General features: G+C 45.2%; 2 protein-coding genes across 4 annotated transcripts in view; both read right to left on the bottom strand.

The window, feature by feature from the left end:
- LOC109881859 (myotubularin-related protein 1-like) overlaps nt 1–5,279 on the bottom strand; it is a 19,721-nt gene extending 14,442 nt beyond the window's left edge. For 2 of the 3 annotated variants that reach the window (XM_031791802.1, XM_031791804.1), the window contains exons 1-4: nt 4,887–5,279; nt 2,713–2,815; nt 2,598–2,624; nt 501–576 (exon numbers count right to left, since the gene is read on the bottom strand). In XM_031791802.1, the coding sequence (XP_031647662.1) occupies nt 501–576; nt 2,598–2,624; nt 2,713–2,815; nt 4,887–5,017 (337 nt within the window). In that variant the 5' untranslated portion in view covers nt 5,018–5,279. The remainder of the gene's footprint in view (nt 1–500; nt 577–2,597; nt 2,625–2,712; nt 2,816–4,886) is intronic. The other variant, XM_031791803.1, reaches the window with a different exon arrangement.
- A 1,513-nt stretch (nt 5,280–6,792) lies between these two features.
- Nucleotides 6,793–26,776, bottom strand: part of LOC109881863 (myotubularin) — a 54,684-nt gene continuing 34,700 nt past the window's right edge. The window contains exons 8-16 of the mRNA XM_020473963.2: nt 26,324–26,473; nt 25,787–25,972; nt 24,653–24,838; nt 24,376–24,531; nt 24,250–24,297; nt 22,703–22,795; nt 22,363–22,476; nt 20,630–20,806; nt 6,793–11,812 (exon numbers count right to left, since the gene is read on the bottom strand). Coding sequence (XP_020329552.1) covers nt 11,630–11,812; nt 20,630–20,806; nt 22,363–22,476; nt 22,703–22,795; nt 24,250–24,297; nt 24,376–24,531; nt 24,653–24,838; nt 25,787–25,972; nt 26,324–26,473 — 1,293 coding nt within the window. The 3' untranslated portion in view covers nt 6,793–11,629. The remainder of the gene's footprint in view (nt 11,813–20,629; nt 20,807–22,362; nt 22,477–22,702; nt 22,796–24,249; nt 24,298–24,375; nt 24,532–24,652; nt 24,839–25,786; nt 25,973–26,323; nt 26,474–26,776) is intronic.

Genomic DNA, 26,776 nt, shown 5'->3' with positions numbered 1-26,776 from the left:
AGAGAGAGAGAGAGGGAGGAGGAAGTTACACTGAAAAGTAGTGGATGGATTCTAGAGAGGGAGACAGAGAGAGAGGGTGGGGTACACTGAAAAGTAGTAGATGGATTTTAGAGAGGGAGACAGAGAGAGAGAGAGAGAGAGAGAGAGTACACTGAAAAGTAGTGGAGAGAGAGAGAGAGAGAGAGAGGAGAGACAGAGAGAGAGACAGAGAGAGACAGAGAGAGAGGGGGAGTACACTGAAAAGTAGTGGATGGATTCTAGAGAGGAAGACAGAGAGAGAGGGGCGTACACTGAAAAGTAGTGGATGGATTCTAGAGAGGGAGACAGAGAGAGAGGGGGGAGTACACTGAAAAGTAGTGGATGGATTCTAGAGAGGGAGACAGAGAGAGGGGGGGGGGGGGGGGGGAGGAGTACACTGAAAAGTAGTGGATGGATTCTAGAGAGGGAGACAGAGAAAGAGAGACCGAGAGAGACTGAAGAGAGACCGTAGTGCTACTAACCCACAGCCTTGATGGTCTCTCCCGGTACCAGTGGAACCTCATCCGTCTGGACCTGCTTGGTTCCGTCTCTTGGAGGCTAGAACATAGAACCACAGTAAGGAACAGATCTAGAACTTTTTAAACAGAACATTGTGTCCTAAGCAGAACCATTTATCACTGTCACAGACCTACAGCTAAGAGGTGAACGCCAAAGAGAGGGGTAGACACTGGGAGACGAAGGGGGTAAGTGGAAGAGAGGGATCAAAGTGATGGAGAGATTGACAGAGCTATAGACAAGGGAGAAGGAACATGTGGCTCAAGCGCGAATCGTGGGTTTGATTCCTGCTCGGGCCATCCATACGTAAAATGTTTGCACGCATGACCAAGTCTCTCTAGATAAAATCGTCTGCTAATTAGCATATATCATAAGGGGCAGGAGAGAGGGATGGAGGGATAGAGGAGAGAGACTTGCCAAAGCATTATCAGGAAGCTCAGAGTCACTGTTGCCCTGGTAAATATGTCCCCCTTCCATAGTCCTTAACCAGGGAGAGGCATGGTAACCGTGGAAGCAGAGGCATGGTAACCGTGGAAGCAGAGGCATGGTAACCGTGGAAGCAGAGGCATGGTAACCGTGGAAGCAGAGGCATGGTAACCGTGGAAGCAGAGGCATGGTAACCGTGGAAGCAGAGGGCAATAGGAAGAGTTACTTCTGTTATAGTTGCAAGTTATCTTGAGTGTGAAGGAGGAAAGAGAACAAGAGAATAAAGAGAGAGAATTTGAGCGCGAGAGAGGGAGAACGAGAGAAAGAGAGCGAGAATGCAGAAAAGGCAGAAGAGTTGATGAAAGGGTCTTGGAGGCCCAAAAGGTCATGTCTCCTCTACAGAGACAGGATATGAGGCGTGTGTGGGCGACGGAACTTTGTAGAAAAATTCAAATAGTTCGAATCAGTGGAGTTCTAACAGGAAGTGAAGAAGGGAAAGCAGAAGGGAGCGAAGCTACACAGCGTCGCAGACAGGCTCAGTAACACCCTGAAGTCTGTAGACCAGAGTATCTGGAGAGTCAAAACAGCAGCTCCTACAAACTACAAAACACAAAGAATTAGCTGAAAGCTTGAGACAGCCATAGAAGATTAGGTCATCACATAGGAAAAACGGTTTTCTACACAGCTCTGTATTCCACACGCTCCTTGACAGGTTGTCAAGTAGTAAGATAAACCCATTTTAATATTAATGGACTTTGGCGGGTGGAAGCAGTAACAGTCTTTAAATCTCCCACTCAGAACAGACCGCTTGGACACCTGTGGGTTACAGACAACACACACACAAGTCTAGTGGACACTAACATCACCAGGAGGCAAAGCTGCAACAGGTGGTGAGAGAAGCACTGACTGTGAATACAAATCTATAAACCTCTAAACCTCTGTAAAACAATGCTTTAGACCAGGGTTTCCTAAACTTGGTCCATTTGTGTTTTTGCCCCAGCACTACACAGCTGATTCAAATAACCAACTCATCATCAAGCTTTGATCATTTGAATCAGCTGTGTAGTGCTAGGGCAAAAAACCTAAATGTGCTCCCAGGCGGGGCCCTGGACAGAGTTGGGGAAACCCTGCCTTAGACTGGACTGGAAGCAAAAGACTGAGTCAGTTGACGTAGAAGAAGAATTACGGGCATGACTGAGTCAGTTGATGTAGAGGAAGAATGACAGTCATGGCTGAGTCAGTTGACATAGAAGAAGAATGACGGGCATGACTGAGTCAGTTGACGTAGCAGAAGAATGACAGTCATGACTGAGTCAGTTGACGTAGCAGAAGAATGACAGTCATGACTGAGTCAGTTGACGTAGCGGAAGAAGGACGGGCATGACTGAGTCAGTTGACGTAGCAGAAGAATGACAGTCATGACTGAGTCAGTTGACATAGCAGAAGAATGACAGTCATGACTGAGTCAGTTGACGTAGAAGAAGAATGACGGGCATGACTGAGTAAGTTGACGTAGAAGAAGAATGACGGGCAAGACAGTCAGTTGACGTAGACTACGACACAAATCCCGCTCTACACAGCTACTTGAAGTGTATAAGCACACAGACACTGATGCAGCTGTGGTTAATTAACCTCACCCTTGGGAGATCTGTCCTCCTCCAATCCTGTCAGTCAGAAAACACAACTGTGTGATGACTGTGTCTAAACCTGTTATTGTATGCCTGTATGTGTGTGTGTGTGTGTGTGTCCCACCTTGCAGTCTCCGGATGCAGTGTCAGCGGGTACAGATGATATCTGGCAGGAGATGGTGGCTGCTATCAGCTGCTTACACCATTCTACATGAGAACCTGTAGGACTGGAGGAGGAAGGAGGAGCCGGGAGAGGGAGCCGGGAGAGGGAGGAGGAGCCGGGGGAGGAAGGAGGAGCCGGGGGAGGAAGGAGGAGCCGGGAGAGGGAGGAGGAGCCGGGGGAGGGAGGAGGAGCCGGGAGGAGGAGCCGGGGGAGGGAGGAGGAGCCGGGAGAGGGAGGTGGGGGGGGAAGGAGGAGCCGGGCGAGGGAGGAGGAGCCGGGCGAGGGAGGTGGGAGACGGGGGAGGGAGGAGGAGCCGGGGGAGGGAGGAGGAGCCGGGGGAGGGAGGAGGGAGACGGGGAGGGAGACGGGGGAGGGAGGAGGGAGACGGGGGAGGGAGGTGGGAGACGAGGGAGGGAGATGGGAGACGAGGGAGGGAGGTGGGAAACGGGGAGGGAGGAGGAGCCGGGGGAGGGAGACGAGGGAGGGAGAAGAGAGACAGGGAAGGGAGACAGGGGATATACAGAAAGTGAGAAGGAGGAAGAGAGACATGAGGGAGAGGGGAATAGAGTGCAGAAGAGAGGGATGAGGGTACATATGATGACAGAGAGACAGACAGGGAGGGAGAGGGGAATAGAGTGCAGAAGAGAGGGATGAGGGTACATATGATGACAGAGAGACAGACAGGGAGGGAGAGGGGAATAGAGTGCAGAAGAGAGGGATGAGGGTACATATGATGACAGAGAGACAGACAGGTAGGGAGAGGGGGACAGAGTGCAGAAGAGAGGGATGAGGGTACACACATGATGACAGAGAGACAGACAGGGAGGGAGAGGGGGACAGAGGGATCAAGGGAGAGAGAGACCCAACCAAATCAAGAGAAAACTAAAATATAATAATTACTTGACACATTGGAAAGAATTAACAACAAAACAGAGCAAACTAGAATGCTACTTGGCCCTACACAGAGAGTACACAGTGGCAGAATAACCACCGACTGACCCAAAATTAAGGAAGTCTTTTACTATGTGCAGATTCAGTGAGCATAGCCTTGCTATTGAGAAAGGTCGCCGTAGGCAGACATGGCTCTCAAGAGAAGACAGGCTATGTGCTCACTGCCCACAAAACGAGGTGGAAACTGAGCTGCACTTCCTAACCTCCTGCCAAATGTATGACCATATTTCCCTCATATTACACAGATCCACAAAGAATTTGAAAACAAATCCAATTTTGATAAACTCCCATATCGATTGGGTGAAATTCCACAGTGTGCCATCACAGCAGCAAGATGTGTGACCTGTTGCCACAAAGGGTAACCAGTGAATAACACCATTGTAAACACAACCCAAATGTATTTATGTTCCCTTTTGTAGTTTAACTATTTGCACATTGTTAGAACACTGGTTTATAGACATATGACATTTGAAATGTCTTTATTATTTTGGAACTTTTGTCTGTTAACTTTTAAATTAATTATTATTTCAATGTTGTTTATTATCTAGCTAGTTCACTTGCTTTGGCAATGTAAACAAACATATGTTCCCCATGCCAGTAAAGCCCCTAACGATAGCGATATACATGTTCACTGTCAACTGTAAATCCTTAGCCTATGGGAGAGATACCATAGACAGTCAGCCGCAGTAGTTGCGTCACAATAAGTACGCCTGTGTGCAACATTCTGGGCTGAAACAGGTCGCGGTTAGGCGGAGTCCTGCTGGCAAAGACACGGCTGTATAACTGAGGCGTGTTCGCTTGGCACGGATCCCTGCGTCCATCTGGAGGCGCTGAAATACACGAGACACAGTCGGCGACTAGAGATTCATGTACTGCTTTGTTTCACGGGACAATAATCGAATGCATGTTGCAGAGCAGTGTAGCACTTTGAAAAGCAAACATTACAACGGTCGCGTTCTCGTTGAAAATTACACTAACAACATATGTCAAACAAGTCCCCTAAATGCATGCAGACAACGACATCGCCCATCAGAAAAAGCACAACACTGTAACAACATATGGTAAACAATTGTCTAGGCTGCAGCCTGCGAAAGAGACATTCGCTCTTCTATGCGCGACACTGCCCAGTGTAAATGAGCCTAACATTGTAACAGCTGTGTACCGATATCAAAATAACCTATCACCTGTCCAATGTCTCCACGCTATCCTGTTTCGACCCAGAGGTGGCCAATGTCCGAGGCTTGTTTCGATTCGGTACTACCGGCTGCGCAGTGCTATCTCCACCGGCGACTCCTCCAAACAACTGCTTTTCCATTTTCCAGCTCCACTCCACCCGGTTTCCTTCTCGTTAGATGATGGATCAAATCTAAATCCTTTCCGATTGTCAACAGATCTGGGTTGCAGGCGACGTGTTTAAGAATGTGTTAGCTATTAGCTCACAGCACGAGACAGAATACGGTTGTTTGCTAACTGCCAAGTCTGATTGTGTTATTAACTGATAAATTAGGCGTGTGTGTGTTTATTTACTAGCAGAAACCGAGCGCTTGAACACCCCCCCCCCCCCGCACGCGAACCACTGAGATTACCCAAAATGCATTTCTGGAGCGAGAAGCTCACATCCTCATCCTCAAAACCTTTAGATTGAGGATGTGTGAACTGTTTAATGCCTACTTCCCATAAAATAGGTCTGGTTATTATTACATTGTTAGTGCGCCTGCAAATGTAGGTCACACGAGGTACATGTAACTGCCCAAATAAAGGAAACATTTGAGTAAACGAGGGCTACAACGTATATTGAAAGCAGGTGGCTCCACATAGGTATGGTTCCTGAGTTATTTTAGGAATTAACATCCCATCATGCTTAGGGTCATGTTTAAAAATGCCCAGTTTACCTCTTTGAAAGAGGGGTCTCGAAGGAGCATAGGGGGTTTAAAGGGTGTGTCTCCGTCTCCAGAACTCAACCCAGTTAAACACTTCTGGGAGATTCTGGAGAGGTGCATGAGACTGCGTTTTTCACCACCATCAACAAAACACCAAATGATTGAATTGGTTGGAGAAGAATGGTGTCTGCATCCCTCCACGAGTTCCAGACACTCGTAGCATCTAATGCCAAGGTGCATTGAAGCTGTGGTGGCCCAACGCCATAGTAAGACACCTGATGTTTTGTTGATTTTTGTCAGTTTTCTGTAACTTATTCCAGGAATCCAGGGTAGGCCCCATTGAAATATATCTAGAAAGTATACTGAACAAAAATATAAACACAACATGCAACCATTTCAAAAAGTTTTACGGAGTTAGTTCATATAGGGAAATCAGTCAAATTAAATAAATAAATTTGGCCCTAATCTATGGATTTCACATGACTGGGAATACAGACATGCATCTGATGGTCACACATACCTTAAGGTAGGGGTGTAGATCAGAAAACCAGTCGGTATCTGGTGCGACCACTATTTGTCTCATGCAACGCGTCACATGTCCTTCCCATAGAGTTGATCAGGCTGTTGATTGTGATCTGTAGAATGTTGTCCCACTCTTCAATGGCTGTGCAAAGTTGCTGGATAATGGAGGGAACTGGAACACGCTGTCATGCACGTTGATCCAGTGCATCCCAAACATGCTCAACGGGTGACATGTCTGGTGCGTATGCAGGCCATGGAAGAACTGGGACATTTTCAGCTTTCAGGAATTGTGTACATATCCTTGCGACATGAGGCAGTGTATTATCATGGTGAAGCATGAGGTGATGGCGGCAGGATCTCGCCTTATGGTAGAGAAATTAACATTCAATTCACTGGAAAAAGCTCTGGTGGACAATCCTGCAGTCAGCATGCCAATTGCACACTCCCTTATAAACTTGAGACATCTGTGGCATTGTGTGTGACAAAACTGCACACTTCAGTGGCCTTTTATTATTGTCCCCAGCAAAAGGTGCACCTGTGTAATGATCATGCGGTTTAAATCAGCTTCTTGATATGACACACCTGTCAGGTGGATCGATTATCTTGGCAAAGGAGAAACGCTCACTAGCATGGGGTAAACAAATGTGATTTTTCTGTTGTTGAGAAATACGTTTTTTTGTGCATTTGGAACATTTCTGGGATCTTTAATTTCAGATCATGATACATGGGACCAACACTACACAGTGCTGAAAAAAGTAACCAAATGTCATACTTCAGGCTGAGACACACAAGGTCAGTTTAGGTCTGAGACATCCTATGAAGGAACAAGGTCAGTTTAGGTCTGAGACATCCTATGAAGGGACAAGGTCAGTTTAGGTCTGAGACATCCTATGAAGGGACAAGGTCAGTTTAGGTCTGAGACATCCTATGAAGGGACAAGGTCAGTTTAGGTCTGAGACATCCTATGAAGGGACAAGGTCTGGAAATCCACAAGACTCACATGAGCAAACATTACATAAGAGATTTTCCTAATTTAAATATGACCTGAATAAACAAAGGATAATAAAATATCACATTACGACTCCAAGAATATGAATGAATGAAACAACCCAATTCAACGTTTTTTTTTTTAAGTGAGAAATCTTTAAATTAATTTAATCAGCATTATTTACACAACAACCAACATGGACTACTCATACATGAGAGGAGTAGTACAGCCTGAATCCCACAGGTGTTTGTGTTCTTGCCAAAACTCCCATGTAGGCTGGGTGCCAGTTGGTTTCTGCTCGCCCTGGCATGAACAGAGCAGACAAAGACTGGTATGTAAAGCCTTGTCCAAGCCAGACAGGCCCATAGGGCAGCAGTCGATCTCCTGTTTCTGTAGCATGAGGCAGCTTGTTGTACAAGTACACCCCCCTTGACAGTACGCCCCCTGAAACAGACTGGCACCCAAGCTAACTCCTATGGTCATGACTCACAAGGATTTGGCAAAACGGCACAAACTGATCTGGGACACCAGGCTAGGGAGTAAGTAGGCTATAATATGACAGAAATCCCTTTCGACAAGATATCCCTATGTTAAAAGGTAGAATACATGAAGAAAATTAACAAAATCACTAGCGACAGCTGGCACCCTATTCTCTGGTCAAAATAAGTGCACTATATTGGCAGTAATAGGGTGCCATTTGGGACTAATAGTGTGCCATTTGCACAGCCTTTATCAGTGCTCAATTCTTCTAGGGCTGGAATTCAGACCAACTCATTATACCAATGTTTATGGCAGTGTCTTTGTTTACAAACTAATGTCCATGCATCGCCTTCTCATTGTGGAGAAACATGGAAGCATCTATTTGTGATGGGGATACTTCCTCGTGGTAGTAAAGTATTACCACTCTTCAGGGATTAGATCTGACCATGGGGGTAAAAGAGCTCCTGCATAAATACCACAATGAGTTCGATTGAAGGCAGAGGCTGTGGATCAGACTTTTCTGTGCCCCTCATCCCAACAGCTAAAGGTCCCGAAGCTTCTACGCATGTACGGAATTCTCTACTTTAAGCAGTCTCAGCTCTACACATATCGAACCATCCTTCACATTCCTAGTGTCAATGAATTTTCCCTTTTTTTTTTTTACAGATGAAACTTCCATGCAGCATCTGCATAGCAATTATTTGATCTCAGTTTCAATTAGATCGTTATGCTATTTATATTCAGTTGCCTAGTTAAATACAAATAAATGTAGATTGCTATCATTGCGTTTTTTGCAGACATTGATTCAGCTAACCTTATTAAAAGAGCACCATTCGCTAGAATAGCCGGTTCCCTGCGAGTAAAGCAGAGACTGTGTGTAAAGTAGAGAATCCCACACAATAGCAGAAGCTTCGGGACCTTTAGCTGTCCAGAAGAGGGGTTCAGAAAAGTCAAATCCTCAGCCACTCCATTGATCTAATCACACCCCTATTTACACAATCACAGGTGAAGACGCAAAAGGAACTGAATCAATTCCCGACTGAATCAAATCTCCCACAATTCATGATTCACTGTCCTCTTCTGTTAGAAATCAAAATCCCAAAATGCAAATAAAGAAATACATGTAACAAGAAATCCCCAAATTATTAACCAACCATTCAGAGAAACAAAACAAAATGTTTGTCCTACTAAATTCCTTTTTATAAAACGTGTCAAATGGTACACTAAATAAAATAATATTTTACAACTTTTAACAGTAAAATCAGTTTTGTTTGAGGTAATTACATCATAGTTACTGTACTTGTATAAAGTAAAAAATAAACAAAATATATATATTTTTTTTTTGCCTAAAAACACAAACCAACCAACAAACCAAAAAGTGTTTTGCCTTGTTGTTCATTTCGCTCTTGGTTTTATTTTTTAAAACTTTTTCACCTCATTGAGGCCAAAGTCTTCCGAAGTGACGCATTCTGGGGTAGCATTAGGGAGCGAAAAGGTAGTGCCTGAAAGGTTTTAATATCAAGAGACCTCATTTTTAGCCCACCATCTTTCAATAGATGTTCAGCAACAGGCACTCTAAGTTCTCTCTCTGGTATGGTCTTCCCATATCCAGTGGTGACTGGTTATCCTACCCAAAGGATCTTGACCAGAAGGAGCATACATACTGTATCAACCAATCAGGATATTTTCTTTCCCCGACACAACCAATCGGAATCCATCATTCCCGTTGCCCCAGCAAATCGGATGCTTTCTTTCCCCGCACCACACCCAATCGGGTTCTTCCTTTCTCCTGCCACAACCAATCAGGTGCTTTCTTTCCCTTCACCCCTCGCCACAGATGCCACACACAGAGGAACAATGACAAAGACAAAGTTATAGTTTGGGTACATACAAAACATCCACCTGAGGATGAACTTCAGACGGTCAAAGGCACAGAACTGGACCTGACCTGCGTTCTCCAGAACACTGGATATGCCCTGTAAAGAGTAACTAAACAATTCCTGGGTTTTCCCACCAATCTAATCTCAAAATCTATGGTGATTCTTGTCCAAAGAACTCTTGTCTGAGAATACATGGCCCACATCGTGATCCCTTGAAACGTTGTAAATGATTCTTAACTTCCACCGATCTGATCCCACCTCTAGACATTGCTCTCGTCAAAAGAACTTGTCCCGTCCACAGCTTTTATTTGGGGATTATTTATGAACCTACTCTGTGGCAGTCCAAAAACCTTCAGCAAATTTGAGCTAAACCATTTTGCCATGCAGATTGGGATCAAGAGGGTCGATGGCAAATGTTTACATTTATGCCAAGAGGGGTTTGACCATTTAAGGTAACAGGTTGTAAAGGTTCTGAAGTGCAAAATGAGTTGGGTTGAGGCAGAACCACTGATCACTATTATTGGACTGAGTGGACCTAGCCTGGTGCCAGATCTGTTTGTGCCATCTTACCAACACATATGGTAAATGTAATGCATGACTACGACCATATGAGTCACTTTAATAACGTTTACATCCTGCTTTACTCATCTCATGTGTATATACTGTATTCAATTCTACTGTATTTTAATCAGTGCCACTCTCGACATTGCTCGTCCTAATATTTATATATTTCTTAATTCCATTCTTTTACGTTTAGGTGTGTATTATTGTGACTTGTTAGATATTACTGCACTGTTGGAGCTAGGAACACAAGCATTTTGCTACACCTGCAATAACACCTGCTAAATATGTGTCTGTGACCAATAAAAAAAAAAGGTTTAAAAAAAACGTGGTTATTTTGAGTCGGCAAGACAGAACAATCAGATTTGGGACGAGGCTAGAGTGGACCACAATAGGAGATAAAACTCTCAGCACCTCTCATAGGAACCAATAGAACTGACTGTGTCCCGTCTCTCCCTAGACCTTCTACAGTACAATACACAGGGATACTTGGCCTACCGGATATCATACACTGGGCTATAATCATCCCCGAATAAATGATACAATTTGGGACTTATGAACATAGAACTGACTTATACTATTTCTGTGGGTATGAATGCTAAATCATTTATGTGAGTTGGGACGGGGAAACTGCAGTGGACTTGGTTTGCACTCAAACGTAACTGAATGATTGGACTGGTATTGCTTATGTTGGGACATAGGTACAGCTACACAATGATTGAAGGGAAACTAGTCACATACACTTCTCGTCAAATTATCATTCCCGTCTCCCATTCTCTCCCTGGTCATGGAGAGGAGTGCAGTGTATTCAGTCCTAGAGGAGCAGGGGCTACGATCCCATTCTCTCCCTGGTCATGGAGAGGAGTGCAGTGTATTCAGTCCTAGAGGAGCAGGGGCTACGATCCCATTCTCTCCCTGGTCATGGAGAGGAGTGCAGTGTATTCAGTCCTAGAGGAGCAGGGGCTACGATCCCATTCTCTACCCTTCTCCTGAAGTGTGCACTCATACGCTCCCCCTCATAGTTTTAAAAGGGACTGGTGTGAGGAATATGGTGGAAACTCCATCCAGCCATGCTTGCACCAATACAATGCATGAGCATGAAGGGGAGTGACTGAAGGCACACTTCCGGGTGAATTGGAATGCAGCCAGTGAGTTTGAACCCTTTACCTTTAGTATTGTTTATCTACAAACATTGTTTTATTTTATATTAAGGCTTCTTTGTTTTTGTGGAAAAACAACATTCTATTAAAGTTGTGAAAAGGCTGTACTATGACATGTTGCATAATCACCATGGTTACGTCTATTCCATGTTATTTATCGACTTCATTATTACTTTAAACGTTATGTACAAAAAAATTACTTCCTGTGTCAGGGTCAAACCCATTTTAATTTCAGGAAGTGAATTGAAATTCTGAAATTCCAAAGAACTGAACATTCTGAAATCCTGCAGATCTGAAAAATCTTCATTGGGAAAAAGTCACTTTTCAACTCTCAAATTTGGAACTTCAATCAATCTCCTATGATTCATTAACTGAACTGACATGTAATCAACACCGACCCCGGAGAATGCGCATACACGTGTGTTGTACACGTCGGAGTGTGTGTGACGACCCCACTCAGAAGGGGGTGTGCAGGTGGGTGATGTGCTGCGTGGGAGAGGCTGCGTTGGGGGTGGAGCTATTTGATAGGTGGGAGGAGTTGGGGGAGGAGTCAGAGAGCTGCAGTTCCTCTAGTTTCTTCAGGTATTCATCTCTCAGGGCTAACAGCTCTATGTAACGCTGTTCCACTGGACTCTGCTGCTGTAGAGTAGAGCAGAGCAGGGTAGGATAGAGCAGAGTAGAATAAACATAGAAAAAAAAAGAGTAGAATAGAGTAGAATATAAATAGTAATTACCACCACCAGGGGGAGGCAGAGAGGGGGAGGAGACAGGAGAAGGAGGGAGAGGATGGGGAGGATGGGGAGAGAGGAAAAAAAAAATACTGTTAATTATATGCAAACAACGCAAACAGATAAGCATATAAACAATCACAAAGAGGTATAGAGGCTCAAGAGACACACGGTGAAAACATGAATATTCATTATTGATGCCTAGAGTGTTTTAAATGAGAGCAGCAAGCTGGTCTGGTGCCAACACACAATACTGTTTATTTGTTTATTAGGATCCCCAGTAGTGTTTGCCAAAGCAGCAGTTATTCACAAAAAACACATGACAAGTAACAAAACACTGATACACAAGGACAGTCAAACAAATTAAAAATACAACGATAAACAAACAAAACACAACTAAAATAAAAGAGGTGTGTTAGTGTCCCCTCACAGTGCAATGAGATGGTACATCTGTTCTAAAAGGTAAAGTTACGGTTTGCTCAGTAATAGGAGATGGAAGGGAGTTTCATGCGATCATGGCTCTTTATAATACTGTGCGTTGGACATGGGGACTGTGAAGAGACCCCTGGTGGGGTATGTCTGGGTGTCTGAAGAGACCCCTGGTGGGGTATGTCTGGGTGTCTGAAGAGACCCCTGGTGGGGTATGTCTGGGTGTCTGAAGAGACCCCTGGTGGGGTATGTCTGGGTGTCTGAAGAGACCCCTGGTGGGGTATGTCTGGGTGTCTGAAGAGACCCCTGGTGGGGTATGTCTGGGTGTCTGAAGAGACCCCTGGTGGGGTATGTCTGGGTGTCTGAAGAGACCCTGGTGGGGTATGTCTGGGTGTCTGAAGAGACCCCTGGTGGGGTATGTCTGGGTGTCTGAAGAGACCCCTGGTGGGGTATGTCTGGGTGTCTGAAGAGACCCCTGGTGGGGTATGTCTGGGTGTCTGAAGAGACCCCTGGTGGGGTATGTCTGGGTGTCTGAAGAGACCCCTGGTGGGGTATGTCTGGGTGTCTGAAGAGACCCCTGGTGGGGTATGTCTGGGTGTCTGAAGAGACCCCTGGTGGGGTATGTCTGGGTGTCTGAAGAGACCCCTGGTGGGGGATGTCTGGGTGTCTGAAGAGACCCCTGGTGGGGGATGTCTGGGTGTCTGAAGAGACCCCTGGTGGGGTATGTCTGGGTGTCTGAGCTGAATGTTATTTGATTATACAGACAATCTGGAATTTTCATTAGTAATGCTTGTCCTAAAAACTAGAAGAGTTGGCAGTTAGTCTTTCATGGTTGAGGAGAGATTATCATGTTGTTGATGTTAGTTCTGTGTTTGTTGTTCAGGGCAAGGCGTTCTCCTTTGTTATGAGCCAGATGCAGCTTTTCTAGGTCTTTCTTTGCTGCACCTGACCATATTACTGGACAGTAATGAAGATGGGACAAGATAAAAGCCTGAAAACTCGTACAGCTGATGTGTCAAAAACACAGAACGTATTTTAATAACAGACATACCCCTCTCCGCATCTTCACAACATCTTTTGTCAATATGACTTGACCATCCAATGTAACTCCTAGGAGTTCAGCTTCCCTAATGGTCACACCTTTTACACACTGAGAACGTTTTGAACCAAATACAATGCTTTTAGTTGTAGATGTATTTCAGACCCGTTTATTATAAAAATCATCCATTCTGATAGAAACTCATTATTTAGAATGTGTGTAGGCTCACTGGCTTTGGGTGCTGACCAGGATTTCCGTTAGACCGGAAATTGCCGGCCTTTGGACGCGAAAAAAATGTAAAGCCGATAAGTTTAAAAAACTGTTGCTGGCCAAAATGACAGAGATTTTAAAAAACTTTTTTTTTTGTTGTATTAATTGATGGAAATACCAGTCTATGGAAATACAGTTGACCATCATGCTTAGGATTCAATTGGCCCGTGTGTATTTTCATAGGTCATCATGTATCTTATTTATCCAACACAACTATCACACAACATACAGAGCCTATTTTGAGAGTCATTTCTCCTGCAGTTCCTGATCTGGTTGCTGCTGGAGTAAAACATGTGCTTTTATCAGCTCATTATTTGCGCAACAACTGTAAATGCCATCATGTCTTAACTGTTTTGGTACACGATTTTAAAAAAAGCGCTACAATTTTTATTTCTCAATTGGTAATTGAAGCGCGCCTCCCATTCACCTCCCAAGTGCAGGCAACCAGCTATCAGTGTATCACCCACCAGCGCTCCCTGAACATTATCAGGACAGAGAAACCAGACACATGCTCAGGAGCACGTCCCCTCAAAATGATCAGGACAGAGAAACCAGACACATGCTCAGGAGCGCGCTCCCTCAAAATGATCAGGACAGAGAAACCAGACACATGCTCAGTGCGCAGTCCCTCAACATGATCAGGACAGAGAAACCAGACACATGCTCATTGCTCACATGGAGCCCTCCAAACAAAAGACCATGAAAACATTTACAAATCTCCTACATGATGGTTATGAAATAAACCAAAACCTGTTTCTCACAAGTGTAGGAGGTTTTGAACTCCGCAAACAACGTTTTCCACTCCGAGACTGAGAACAGTAAATGACTAATTAATATATGCATTAACAGAAATTAATATAACCAAATGTGACCGACCGGCTCGATCTTACATGCAAAATTTGAAATTTGTATTTTTAATTTTTTACATTGGATAAAAGTAGAGACTCAGAGCTAGAAAATGGTATATCATACACTACAGTTGAGGAATAATGGGAAAGTCCTTCTGCTGTGAAAGTTAATAAACTTCCGGAATGCAATACCTCGCATTTGAGAAAATGGCCCTTGAATGTTTGGTAAACATACTGGAAAGCTCTTTGTCGACACCTATTCAGCATCGTTCACATACACTTAAGCCTTCACCCCACCCGTCGCGTTAAGGATTCACATGTGAGGCTATCTACTAAACAGCCAAAGACTTCAAGACTAAAGGCTGGTTTATACCACGGGTGTGTCCGTAAATTTAATCTGGCGTGCGAGTAAACTCAAGAGTTGTCAGATTGTCCGGTCGTAAATTCGGAGCTTTCAAAGTGCACACTGGACGCTCTGGCCGAGGAGTAGGGTTGATCACAGCGTTCTGACCTATTAACAGCAGTCAAGCACCGAAAGCTAACTGGCTAACATTGGCTAGCTACTTCCAGACACATATATTTACACAAGTCATCTGAACCTTTGCTATGAGACTCAACATTGAGCTCAGGTACATCCTGTTTCCATTGATCATCCTTGAGATGTTTCAACAACTTGGAATTCACCTGTGGTAAATTGAATTGATTGGACATGATTTGGAAAGGCACACATTTGTCTATATAAGGTCCCACAGTTGACAGGAATTGTCTGTGTATGGACAAAGCAATTGTTCGTGTATGGAAAAAGGAATTGTGTCGAGGCACAGATCTGGGGAAGGGTACCAAAACGTTTCTGCAGCATTGAAGCTCCAAGAACACAGTTGCCTCCAGCATTCTTAAATTGAAGAAGTTTGGAACCACCGAGACTCTTCCTAGAGCTGGCCGCCTGGCCAAACTGAGCAATCGGGGGAGAAGGGCCTGGTCAGGGAGGTGACTTGAACCCGATCGAACATCTCTGGAGAGACCTGAAAATAGCTGTGCAGCGACACTTCCCATCCAACTTGACAAGAGTTTGAGAGGTTCTGCAGAGAAGATTGGGAGAAACTTTGCAAATACAGGTGTGCCAAGCTTGTAGCGTCATACCCAAGATGACTCAAGGCTGTAATCGCTGCCAAAGGTAAAGGGTCTAAATACTAACATAAATGTGATATTTCAGCTTATTATTTTTACGACATTTGCAAAAATGTCTAAAAACCTGTTTGCTTTGTCATTATGGGGTATCATGTATATATAGACGAGAAAGTCTTCTTTTTTTAAATCCATTTCAGAATAAGGCTGTAACGTAACGAAAAGTGGAAAAAGTCAAGTTGTCTGAATACTTTCCCAATTCCCCTCATGTAATGGGGAATTGATCAAAACGTATCTAGCAGAGGTTCATCTGTCACATATGGAACTGAATGAAGTTCTCGAATTGCATTTTGGGAAGGTTTGAAAATGCTGTTTTATTGGCTGCTTTATTTCATGAGTTACATGTTCTGTTAAGATGCATTACCACGGTCACCTCCTTTGTTTTGTTGACGTTGAGTGGAGTTGTTTTCCTGACACCATAGTCTAAATGTGATCTCGGTCATTCTGAACACCGTGGGCCGACAGCCTAATGGGATATGCACCCACTGCATATGGGTTCGGTACATTTCTCAAATGGCCGGCAAATTAAAATCTTCCCGGTCACGTTGTCCGGCGCCTCATTTTCCTAACGGAAACCCTGGTGCTGAAACCCTGGTGCTGAATCATCTGCATACATGTTCATGCTAGCCTTCAGTAAAACTAGTGGCGAATCATTTCTAAAATAGAGAAGAGTAACAGACCAAGGCAACTACCCTGAAGGACACCGCACATATCTGATGTTATACAACTAGTGGGTCAAATCCGGAATGCTGATTGGTTAAAACCGCATTCCTACCGGTGTCTATTCCACAAGTTACCACCGGCTAAATCTATGAAGTTAAAATGCCTATTTACTCTGTTCCATCTGACTGGGCAATCCACTGTCTCATCAGCCCAGCCAGGCACGTTATAACCTTGAACTCCACTATAAAAAGCATCTAGACATTCTCACATATCTGATGCTAGAGAAGCTTCCATTGAAGAACACTATTAGAGTTCTGTTGGTTAAATAACTCTCCAACCATGTGATGGCAGGCGATTTAAAGCCATAGCAAGTGAGTTTCAACAATAGCGATGTATGATCTATAACATCAAAGGCTGCACTGAAATCTAAAATACAGCTCCATCATCTTATTAGCCATTTATTTTAGCCAATCATCAGTCATCGGAGTCAGTGCAGTACAGGTTGAGTGCCATACTCCATTTTCATGCTGAAAAACAGTAGTTAACTTGGTCAAACACAAATGATCTCCATCAGTTTACTAAGAACAGGCAGTAAACTGATTGGGTGGCTGTTAGAGCAAAGGGTGCTTTACTATGTTCAGGTAGTGGAATTACTTTAGCTTCCTTCCTGCAGACACACACACACACACACACACACACACACTCCTGTAGACTTTGGTTAAAGACATAGAAATGTCTCCCTCTGTGTTTGTGTGATTATGACAGGGAAAGAGGATTATCTGCTCCAGTGACTCAGACCCTGTTGACAGGGAGAGGGATGTTTGGGCTGCAGGGGTTTGTGTGTGTGTGGCGGGGGGGGGGGGGGGGGGGGGGGGGTTAGAGTTAGGGGGAAAGATGTGTGTGTGTGTGTGTGTGTAAGAACAGGCAGAAAACACACACCAACACCGCAAGTCATACAGGATGCCACGGCAATACTGCAGCCAAACCAACCAAACCCCAGAGGCAATACTTCACAAATCAGACTGATCACAAGCAAAGTTCCCTCTAAGCTGCACGCGGGACTGCCCCACCGGGACTGCCCCACCGGGACTGCCCCACCGGGACTGCCCCACAGAATAAATATCAGCCCATGCAGAGACAGGATTGAACTTCACTCAACATTCTAGTTTTCCCCTTTAGTTAACACCAGTGCTTGACTTGGGCCGGCACTGTCCGGAATGCCATACCGGCACTTCTAATTCTGGGGGAATTGAGTATCGGCTCATCTACAAAATTAAAAGTAACCTATCGCTGTCCCAGAATCACAGAGGCAAAAAAGGTTGATCAAAGTGGAATGAAGGTGGGACCTTCATTGAATAGCAATGGAGAGTGGGCATTCATTTCCTGATTTGTCCAAGTTCATTTGCCGCTAGGCTGTGAGTGGCAGTAGGCTGTTGGAGGTTGCGCAGATTGAAAAGGTGCCAGCCTGAATGGCATGACGCGCTGTTCCAAGTGGTCAAAATGAGGGTTTGTAATTCATGAAAAGTCAAGGAAATTTGTTTCATAATGGTTCTTAATGTAAAAGCATACTTTTAAATATGATCAACCAATAAAAAAAATTAAAAAGACCTATCAGCCATTATCAGAAGACGCTTCAGTGCATGTCTGTGCTGGGTGTGTGCCAGGGAGTGGGTGTTGCCCTAGGAGAGAGACTGTGACATTTCAGCATTAGGTATAATTAGGTATAAGGGCCTTTCCACCGTAGAGCCGTTGGAAAGCTGGGATTCCCCCCTATTAAACATTAGCCATGGAATTGTGACAACATTCAAAAAATTCTAAGAATAGCCTACTTGACAAATAACTTGCTGTACATAGATCTCCTCTAAAACATGAACACCTTGCTTTGAGGTAGCCTACCTTATCCATTTGATCCCTTATTTATTGAATGGGGGAATCATTTTACAAAAGACAAAAGTATTTGGTTGTAATGTTGAAAAAGCCTGCATACCCAGGAGCTCTCCAGATGGAGGGTTGACCACAACAGTGGAGTTCTATGTGGGGAGCTAAGTGCCTTGATCAAGGGCTCAACGGCAGGAGGTGGTAGGTCTACATGGAATCAGACAGCAGCTTTCCAGTGTCAATAATTCATACTTTTCCATGTAAGTTATAATAATAGTCATGACTAATAAAAGTCATGGAAAATGTGTTAATTAAAACCTCTTAAAGCTAGGGGGGCGCTATTTTTATGTTTGGAAAAATAACGTTCCCAAAGTAAACCGCCTATTTCTCAGGACCAGATGCTAGAATATGCATATAATTGACAGATTAGGATAGAAAACACTCTAAAGTTTCCAAAACGGTCCACATTTTTTCTGTGAGTTAAACAGAACTGATATTGCAGACTAAAACCTGAGGAAAATCCAATCAGGTGCCCCTGTTTTTTAAACCTCTCTGTTGTTATGCATCCCTATTGCCCATTTAAAGGGATATCAACCAGAGTCCTTTTTCTATGGCTTCCCTAAGGTGTCAACAGCCTTTAGACATAGTTTCAGGTTTTTATTTTGAAGAATGAGCGTGAACGACCACATTGCGTAAGTGGAAAGGTGGGGGCTCTCAGAGTGAGTTGTGCGCAAAAGAGAAAGGCGGCCATTGTTACTCCCGGTCCTAGTGAAAAGCCAACTGTCCCGGTTGATATATTATCAAATAGATATTTGGAAAACACCCTGAGGATTGATTATAAAAAACGTTTGACATTTTTCTGTGGACATTATGGATATAATTTGGATTTCAGTGAACATAGTCCAAATGGACCGACCTGGAAAAGATCTTCCACCCCAAGACCGGCACTGGCTAATACCAGCCACTTCCAGTGTAACAAAATAAACTATGCTAAGTGTTTTCTTGTATGCAGAACACACTGGAGTAGGATTCTATTCCATTGCCAGGCACGACTCAGCCCGTACACTACAGACTGTGTTTTGAGACAGGCTTGAATAAGCTAAGCAGCCAATAAGCAGAGGGTTTTTGGTCAGATTTTCTGTAATAATGTTATGGGAATAATAATGAATTTTATTTTCTGAAGTGGTTTCTTACGTCAAACAACATTTCCAGTCACCACCTTTATGTGAAGGACAAGTGGATAAACAGGTTCATATGAAGCCCTAAATGTTGTTGCCCTACATTGAACACCACACATTGGCTGCTACTGTAGGCTGAATGATAGAACAGCTATTTCCATGTTAAAATGTTATGGCATTTTCTCCATTGTTTTTGATGGTAGGTCACTCTGGTAGATCTACATTATGATCAAATAGCCACAGTAGCCTACCTGACCAATGTTAAAACTAACTTAAAGTGGGTACAGCCTGTGTTCACAAACGTGCACCAGAAGTTACACTCAGCAGGCCTGAAAGTTCCTCAGTGATGACATTTGAGGGATCATTGGTCACAAGATAACTCCAACTCTGATTGGCCCAGACTGTTCGGCTGTAGTTGGTTCAGTGCTGTGTATCCAGTGTTGTAGCTAAATCCCAACAGCGTTAAGTTAGATGGCGATTTTTAAAAATATTATTATTATTATTAATCCATCATTGATTCACTACTTTCCACAAACCTAAAAGCATTGTATTGGTGGAGGCAGGGGCCTTTCTCAAATCAGTGAAGGGAAATGAACAAGTGCATACTCTGGTAGGAAGAAGTGATCATTCAGACATACTGGAACAAAAGTACCTGTTGTCGAACGCCAGGGTTCGAACGGATACTGTAACCCCAGTAATTCTATTGTATTCTATTAATTTACCTGTTGTTGAATGCCAGGGTTCGAACGGATACTGTAACCCCAGTAATTCTATTGTATTCTATTAATTTACCTGTTGTTGAATGCCAGGGTTCGAACGGATACTGTAACCCCAGTAATTCTATTGTATTCTATTCATTTACCTGTTGTTGAATGCCAGGGTTCAAACGGATACTGTAACCCCAGTAATTCTATTGTATTCTATTCATTTACCTGTTGTTGAATGCCAGGGTTCGAACGGATACTTTAACCCCAGTAATTCTATTGTAACTTAATTGTTGAATGCCAGGGTTCGAACGGATACTGTAACCCCAGTAATTCTATTGTAACTTAATTGTTGAATGCCAGGGTTCGAACGGATACTGTAACCCCAGTAATTCTATTGTAACTTAATTGTTGAATGCCAGGGTTCGAACGGATACTGTAACCCCAGTAATTCTATTGTAACTTAATTGTCGAACGCCAGGGTTCGAACAGATACTGTAACCCCAGTAATTCTATTGTATTCTATTCATTTACCTGTTGTCGGATGCGAGGGTTCCAGCGGATGTAGTAAGTCACCCAGAGTTCTAGGTGTCTCATGCTGGCTACAGGGTAGAGGACTCTATTGGACTCTGGGGTGTAGAAGGGGTTCTGGTAGAAGGACAGATCACTGTTTACCAATGACCACAGAGACACCGTCTTAGACCGCAACTCCTGGAGAGAGCGAGAGGGGGGAGAGAACGGTTATAATAATTTAGGAGGGTTAGAGAGAGAAGTTAACCAAGGACCACAGAGACACTGTCTTCGACCACAACTCCTGGAGAGAGAGATGGAGAAGATCATTAATATGGTCTTTTAGCAGACACTTATGTGCAGCAGTAAGCAGGAAACATTCATCTATTCAGGATGACCCGATTGGATCAAACCCACAAATGATCTGAGCCATCGGAATCAGAGGGAATATGAAGGATTCTGGAACAATAGAGTCTTATGGAGACTCTCGTCTGTGTGTCATAGAGAGCATTATTACAGCACCTCAGAACCAGTGATGCGTCCCATCGCTCTTCTGCTCTACTTCACATGATCAAGATGGAGGGAGTAGGGGAGGTGGAGGGAGGAGGGGAGGTGGAGGGAATAGAAAGACAAAGAAAGGGTATGAGATTGAGGTAGAGCAGGGGTGTCGAACTCATTTCCCCATCGGGCCGCATTCGGTCTTCACAGAGGTCCGAAGGGACATATTTACTATGTTATCTGTCTCGCTTTCATTTGGGATGACTGTCAGCAAGCTGGGCAGAGGAGTGAAGAGACTGTCAGCAAGCTGGGCAGAGGAGGAAGAGACTGTCAGCAAGCTGGGCAGAGGAGTGAAGAGACTGTCAGCAAGCTGGGCAGAGGAGGAAGAGACTGTAAATGTAGGGCCATTATCATTCTACATAGTTTGGATTTGGCTTTGGCTTTAGTCATTAAAATGTCCATTGACCACCACCCACGAGCCTGATTGAATGGGCTGGCGGGCCGGATGACATGTAAAATAGAATGTAAATAGTGAGTTGGCAGAGGAAAATATTGTAGAGGGATGGAAAGACCCAGCTAACACATTTGGAAGTTGTGGGAACGTTCATTTTTGGTTTCCCCATTGGACTGGTGTTTTCTTGCATTTCTTATGGAAAGTTCTCTTAAATGTTGCGGGAACATTACTTTAAATAGAATCCAGAGGAGACCTGCTGAAAACATTATGCTGTACTGAAATTCCCACCTAAACAACCAAGGCTCTCACCAAGCTCTAAGAAATATACGGTTCTCAGAACGTTATGTGCTAGCTGGGAATTGGAGAGTGCAATATAAGATAAATGTAGAAAGACAGGCAGAGAGAGACAGACAGAGACACAGAGCTTGGACAAACAAGACAAACAACTTACGTTAGTGTCCCTGGCACGCTCACAGTTGTAGAGGAAGGTTCCAAAGACAAACAACTTACGTTAGTGTCCCTGGCACGCTCACAGTTGTAGAGGAAGGTTCCAAAGACAAACAACTTACGTTAGTGTCCCTGGCACGCTCACAGTTGTAGAGGAAGGTTCCAAAGACAAACAACGTACGTTAGTGTCCCTGGCACGCTCACAGTTGTAGAGGAAGGTTCCAAAGACAAACAACTTACGTTAGTGTCCCTGGCACGCTCACAGTTGTAGAGGAAGGTTCCAAAGACAAACAACTTACGTTAGTGTCCCTGGCACGCTCACAGTTGTAGAGGAAGGTTCCAAAGACAAACAACTTACATTAGTGTCCCTGGCACGCTCACAGTTGTAGAGGAAGGTTCCAAAGCGACAGCTGAATAGGTGGTCCAGGATGGTCACTAGGAGACGCTCGTTAAACTCAAACGCTGTCGGGAACTGGAAGAGAAGGGGAGAGAGAGGTTTAAACCCATAGGCTTTTTCGCAGTAAATTCTTCCTCCATTCCTTGCATCCGCTCTCCTCACTTCCTTCTCAATATGCATTGGAGAAGAAGGTTTGAGGGGAGGGACTTTGGACCTTCTCGTCCAATACGGTTGATGAAGTCAGAAGAACGCGCAAAGACAAATTAAGATAAAGCGCTACACAGGTGTGTCCAGTTCCTACCTGTTTGGTCATCTGCCAGACACAGTCTATGAACTGTACAAAGATAGGAGACCTGTCCTGATCAGCATGGTTCTTATCACCGTGTCCTATCCTCTACAGAGACACGCAAAGACACAGAGAGAGAGAGAAAGATAAATAGTTAAACAGTGCAAACAGATTCTTATTACCTCTAGTTAGGTCTTCCTGGTCATTCTAAATTCAAAAAAGGCACTCGCACATCTGAGCCATCATAGTCGCAGGTGCACACTTTGTTAGAATAATTAGGAAATGCACATTGTAACGCTTGCTTCCCTCGACTCCAACCCAATGGATGTGTTGAACGGAGGTGGGGGGAGCAGTATCTACACAGGGGTGCAGATTGTGAACACTCACAAACGCTCTGACGAAGGCCCCGAGGCCGATACGTAAAGCTCTGACGAAGGCCCCGAGGCCGATACGTAAGGCTCTGACGAAGGCCCCGAGGCCGATACGTAAGGCTCTGACGAAGGCCCCGAGGCCGATAAGTAGAGCTCTGACGAAGGCCCCGAGGCCGATAAGTAGAGCTCTGACGAAGGCCCCGAGGCCGATACGTAAAGCTCTGACGAAGGCCCCGAGGCCGATACGTAAAGCTCTGACGAAGGCCCCGAGGCCGATACGTAAAGCTCTGACGAAGGCCCCGAGGCCGATACGTAAAGCTCTGACGAAGGCCCCGAGGCCGATACGTAAAGCTCTGACGAAGGCCCCGAGGCCGATACGTAAAGCTCTGACGAAGTCCCCGAGGCCGATAAGTAGAGCTCTGACGAAGGCCCCGAGGCCGATACGTAGAGCTCTGACGAAGGCCCCGAGGCCGATACGTAAAGCTCTGACGAAGGCCCCGAGGCCGATACGTAAAGCTCTGACCAAGGCCCCGAGGCCGATACGTAAAGCTCTGACCAAGGCCCCGAGGCCGATACGTAAAGCTCTGACCAAGGCCCCGAGGCCGATACGTAAAGCTCTGACCAAGGCCCCGAGGCCGATACGTAAAGCTCTGACCAAGGCCCCGAGGCCGATACGTAAAGCTCTGACGAAGGCCCCGAGGCCGATACGTAGAGCTCTGACAAAGGCCTCGAGGCCGATACGTAGAGCTCTGACGAAGGCCTCGAGGCTGATACGTAGAGCTCTGACGAAGGCCCCGAGGCCGATACGTAAAGCTTAATAAAGAGCAGCGTGCAGGTTTCTTCTTTTTCTCATCTTCCTGGTCATTTATCTGCACACAATATTGGTCAGTTTAGTTGCTTCCCATCACAGGAGGTTGGTGGCACCTTCATTTGTGAGGATGGGCTCGTGGTAATGGCTGGAGCGGAATTGTTTATCCAAGTAGCAGGCCATTCCATTTTAGTCCGTTCCAGCTATTATTATGAGCCGTCCTCCCCTCAGCAGCCTCCACTGCTTCCAACAGATCATTTGGTCCCCAGTTGACAGCACAAATAAAGACCATCTATGACTGAAAACTCTTCATTATCAGAGTTCAGAGCGAAGCTCCTTTTTCATTCTCATCATAAACTGTGAGTGAAACAGGGCGGACTTACATTGGCAAACTTGTGTCCGAAGCCGATCCACTCCTTCTCCAGCAGTACCTGGAATCAATCGATCACAAAGCAAATGTACTTTATAAAAGCTCTTGGTACATTAGCCGTTGTCACAAAGTGGTTTACCTGGAATCCTCTCAGGGTGCGGTAGTGGCTGTCCAGCATCAGCATGGCCAGAGAGGTGAGCTGGGCCGTCCGGTCCCACCCATCACTACAGTGGACCACCACAGAGTTACCTCCCGATATCTTGTCTGCTACTTGGATGGCTCCAGATATGACCAGCTAGAGAGAGACAGAGAGAGATTCACTACAGAGGACCAGCACACGGTTACCCCTCCACTGATCTGCTAGCTGGCCAGCTCCAGAGAGGAGAGGGCTGTGGGAAGTGTGTGTACCCCACTACCTTGATGTGTTCTAGCCAGTGTGTAGACTCCAGACTGGACAGCCAGTGTGACTCCTCTACGTTGGGATAGACAATGTCTTTTAGCTTCTTCAGGGACTCTCTCATCACGTGGATGTTGTGTATGTCTAGAAACACCAGCTCAGCGTTCTGATATGCATCGTCACCCTCGTAACCCCCACCCGTGGCCTAGAGAGAGGGGATAGAGGTCAGAGGTTGAAGACTCATCATTCATGGACAAAAATGGAGAATCACAGGACCCGTTTGAAAACATTCTTTTTTATATATATAATTCTTCCCTCCCTCTCTTGACGCTATCACTGGCCTGCATGTTATAAGAATTTGTTCTTAACTGACTTGCCTAGTTTAAATAAAGGTTCAATTAAAAATATTAAAAATTAAAAATGTGGTTGGATAAATTAAAGTGAGGTTTCACTCATGGAAATGCAGTATTTTATTCTATGGTTTTCACCCATTCCAACATGGTCAGAACAGTGATCACTTCAAGGAGGGCAGGATTCAAACAGGGTTCATTGTAAATGCGTTGTGGTCAGCTGTTGGAACACACTGCAGGTCAGGGGAAGCTAGTTGTTAAAAGCCTCTCACTGGTAGGAATTTGGGGATTATTATATAGATTGCATTCCATATTAGTCATTTGAGTCCCAACATTCCATTTCACTCTGAGCGGGGTGCGGTGGGCGTTGCGTCACACCCCAACACACACACACACACACACACACACAGTGTAGTTGCTGTGTCCTCTTAGCTTCTAAACTCTACCTCCTCAGTTCTTACTTCTGACACCAGCATACAATGTAGGAGGCAACTAGCAAGAGCCTACAGTGAACAACAAAAGAACACACAGTCCATCTCTCTATGGAAGACAAACCAAAAGACCTACATCTAAATCAACCCAGAGAAAAAGGGAACGAACGTCACAAATCGCTTAAAAGATCCTCTGGGAAGTACTCTGACAAGGAATCCAGAAACGTACCTAGAAAAGTCCCACGTATTTATGACATCTGTCTGGATGATCCACGAGGCCGACACCTACACACCGCCTCCCAGCAGAACCCAACCAACCAACCTCATGAGACACAGACATGACCTTTCGACATTTAACCTTTGACCCCTGACCTTGTTGGCGACGGCGTTGACGCTGGGCCGTGCGTCGTAAATGGTGAGCTTGGCGGTGCCGTTAGCCTCCCGGATGAGGTCCAGGTAGCGCTCGTCATCCTTGTTCCTCTTCCCAGACATCCCCACCAGGGGCTGGGAGCAGCGGCAGATTACAGCCTGGTTCTCACGGTGGATCCACGACAGCACCTAGAGGTTGGGGGGTACGGCAGGACGAGGGTGAGGAGGGTGGGATGAGGGGGGGACAGGACGGCAGGAAGAGGGTGGGATGAGGGGGGGACAGGACGGCAGGAAGAGGGTGGGATGAGGGGGGGACAGGACGGCAGGAAGAGGGTGGGATGAGGGGGGGACAGGACGGCAGGAAGAGGGTGGGATGAGGGGGGGACAGGACGGCAGGAAGAGGGTGGGATGAGGGGGGGACAGGACGGCAGGAAGAGGGTGGGATGAGGGGGGAAAGGACGGCAGGAAGAGGGTGGGATGAGGGGGGGAAAGGATGGCAGGAAGAGGGTGAGGAGGGTGGGATGAGGAGAAAGGACTCACAGGAATGCGTCCTCTGGACCTGAAGGTACACACTTTCCTCAGGTCTTCCTCTGTAGCTTTAAAGGGAACCACCAGTATGGTGGGGTAGGTGTCACACAGCTCATAGTTGGCATTGATGAACGTGACACGCCACTTGTCATTGGGTAAGCCCTGGTGACGGGGGAGACAAACAGCCAATCAGAGAAGAGATTGCAGGCTGTGACTCAGAGGCATTATTGGTGAGGTACAGTGCTACATCACTGGTGACGAGGTTGAAGGTAAATGGTTAAGACAAGAGGATTCTAATATACCACAATGCTTTGCATAAATGAGGAATAATCCTAAACAATGGGACTAGCTATGCTAGTTTAACTGCGCGGGTCCCATGAATTGGTTCAATTTCAAAAGCTTCGTGGTGGAATGATTAGGTCGTCTTCACCTGGGTATCTTCAAGCGACACTATTTAAGCAGACT

This window comes from Oncorhynchus kisutch, linkage group LG16, assembly GCF_002021735.2.
Source record: "Oncorhynchus kisutch isolate 150728-3 linkage group LG16, Okis_V2, whole genome shotgun sequence".
In the NCBI taxonomy this organism is placed as follows: Eukaryota; Metazoa; Chordata; class Actinopteri; order Salmoniformes; family Salmonidae; genus Oncorhynchus; species Oncorhynchus kisutch.
The sequence above is the reverse complement of the archived record's forward strand: the minus strand, read 5'-3'. Positions and strand labels throughout refer to the sequence as shown.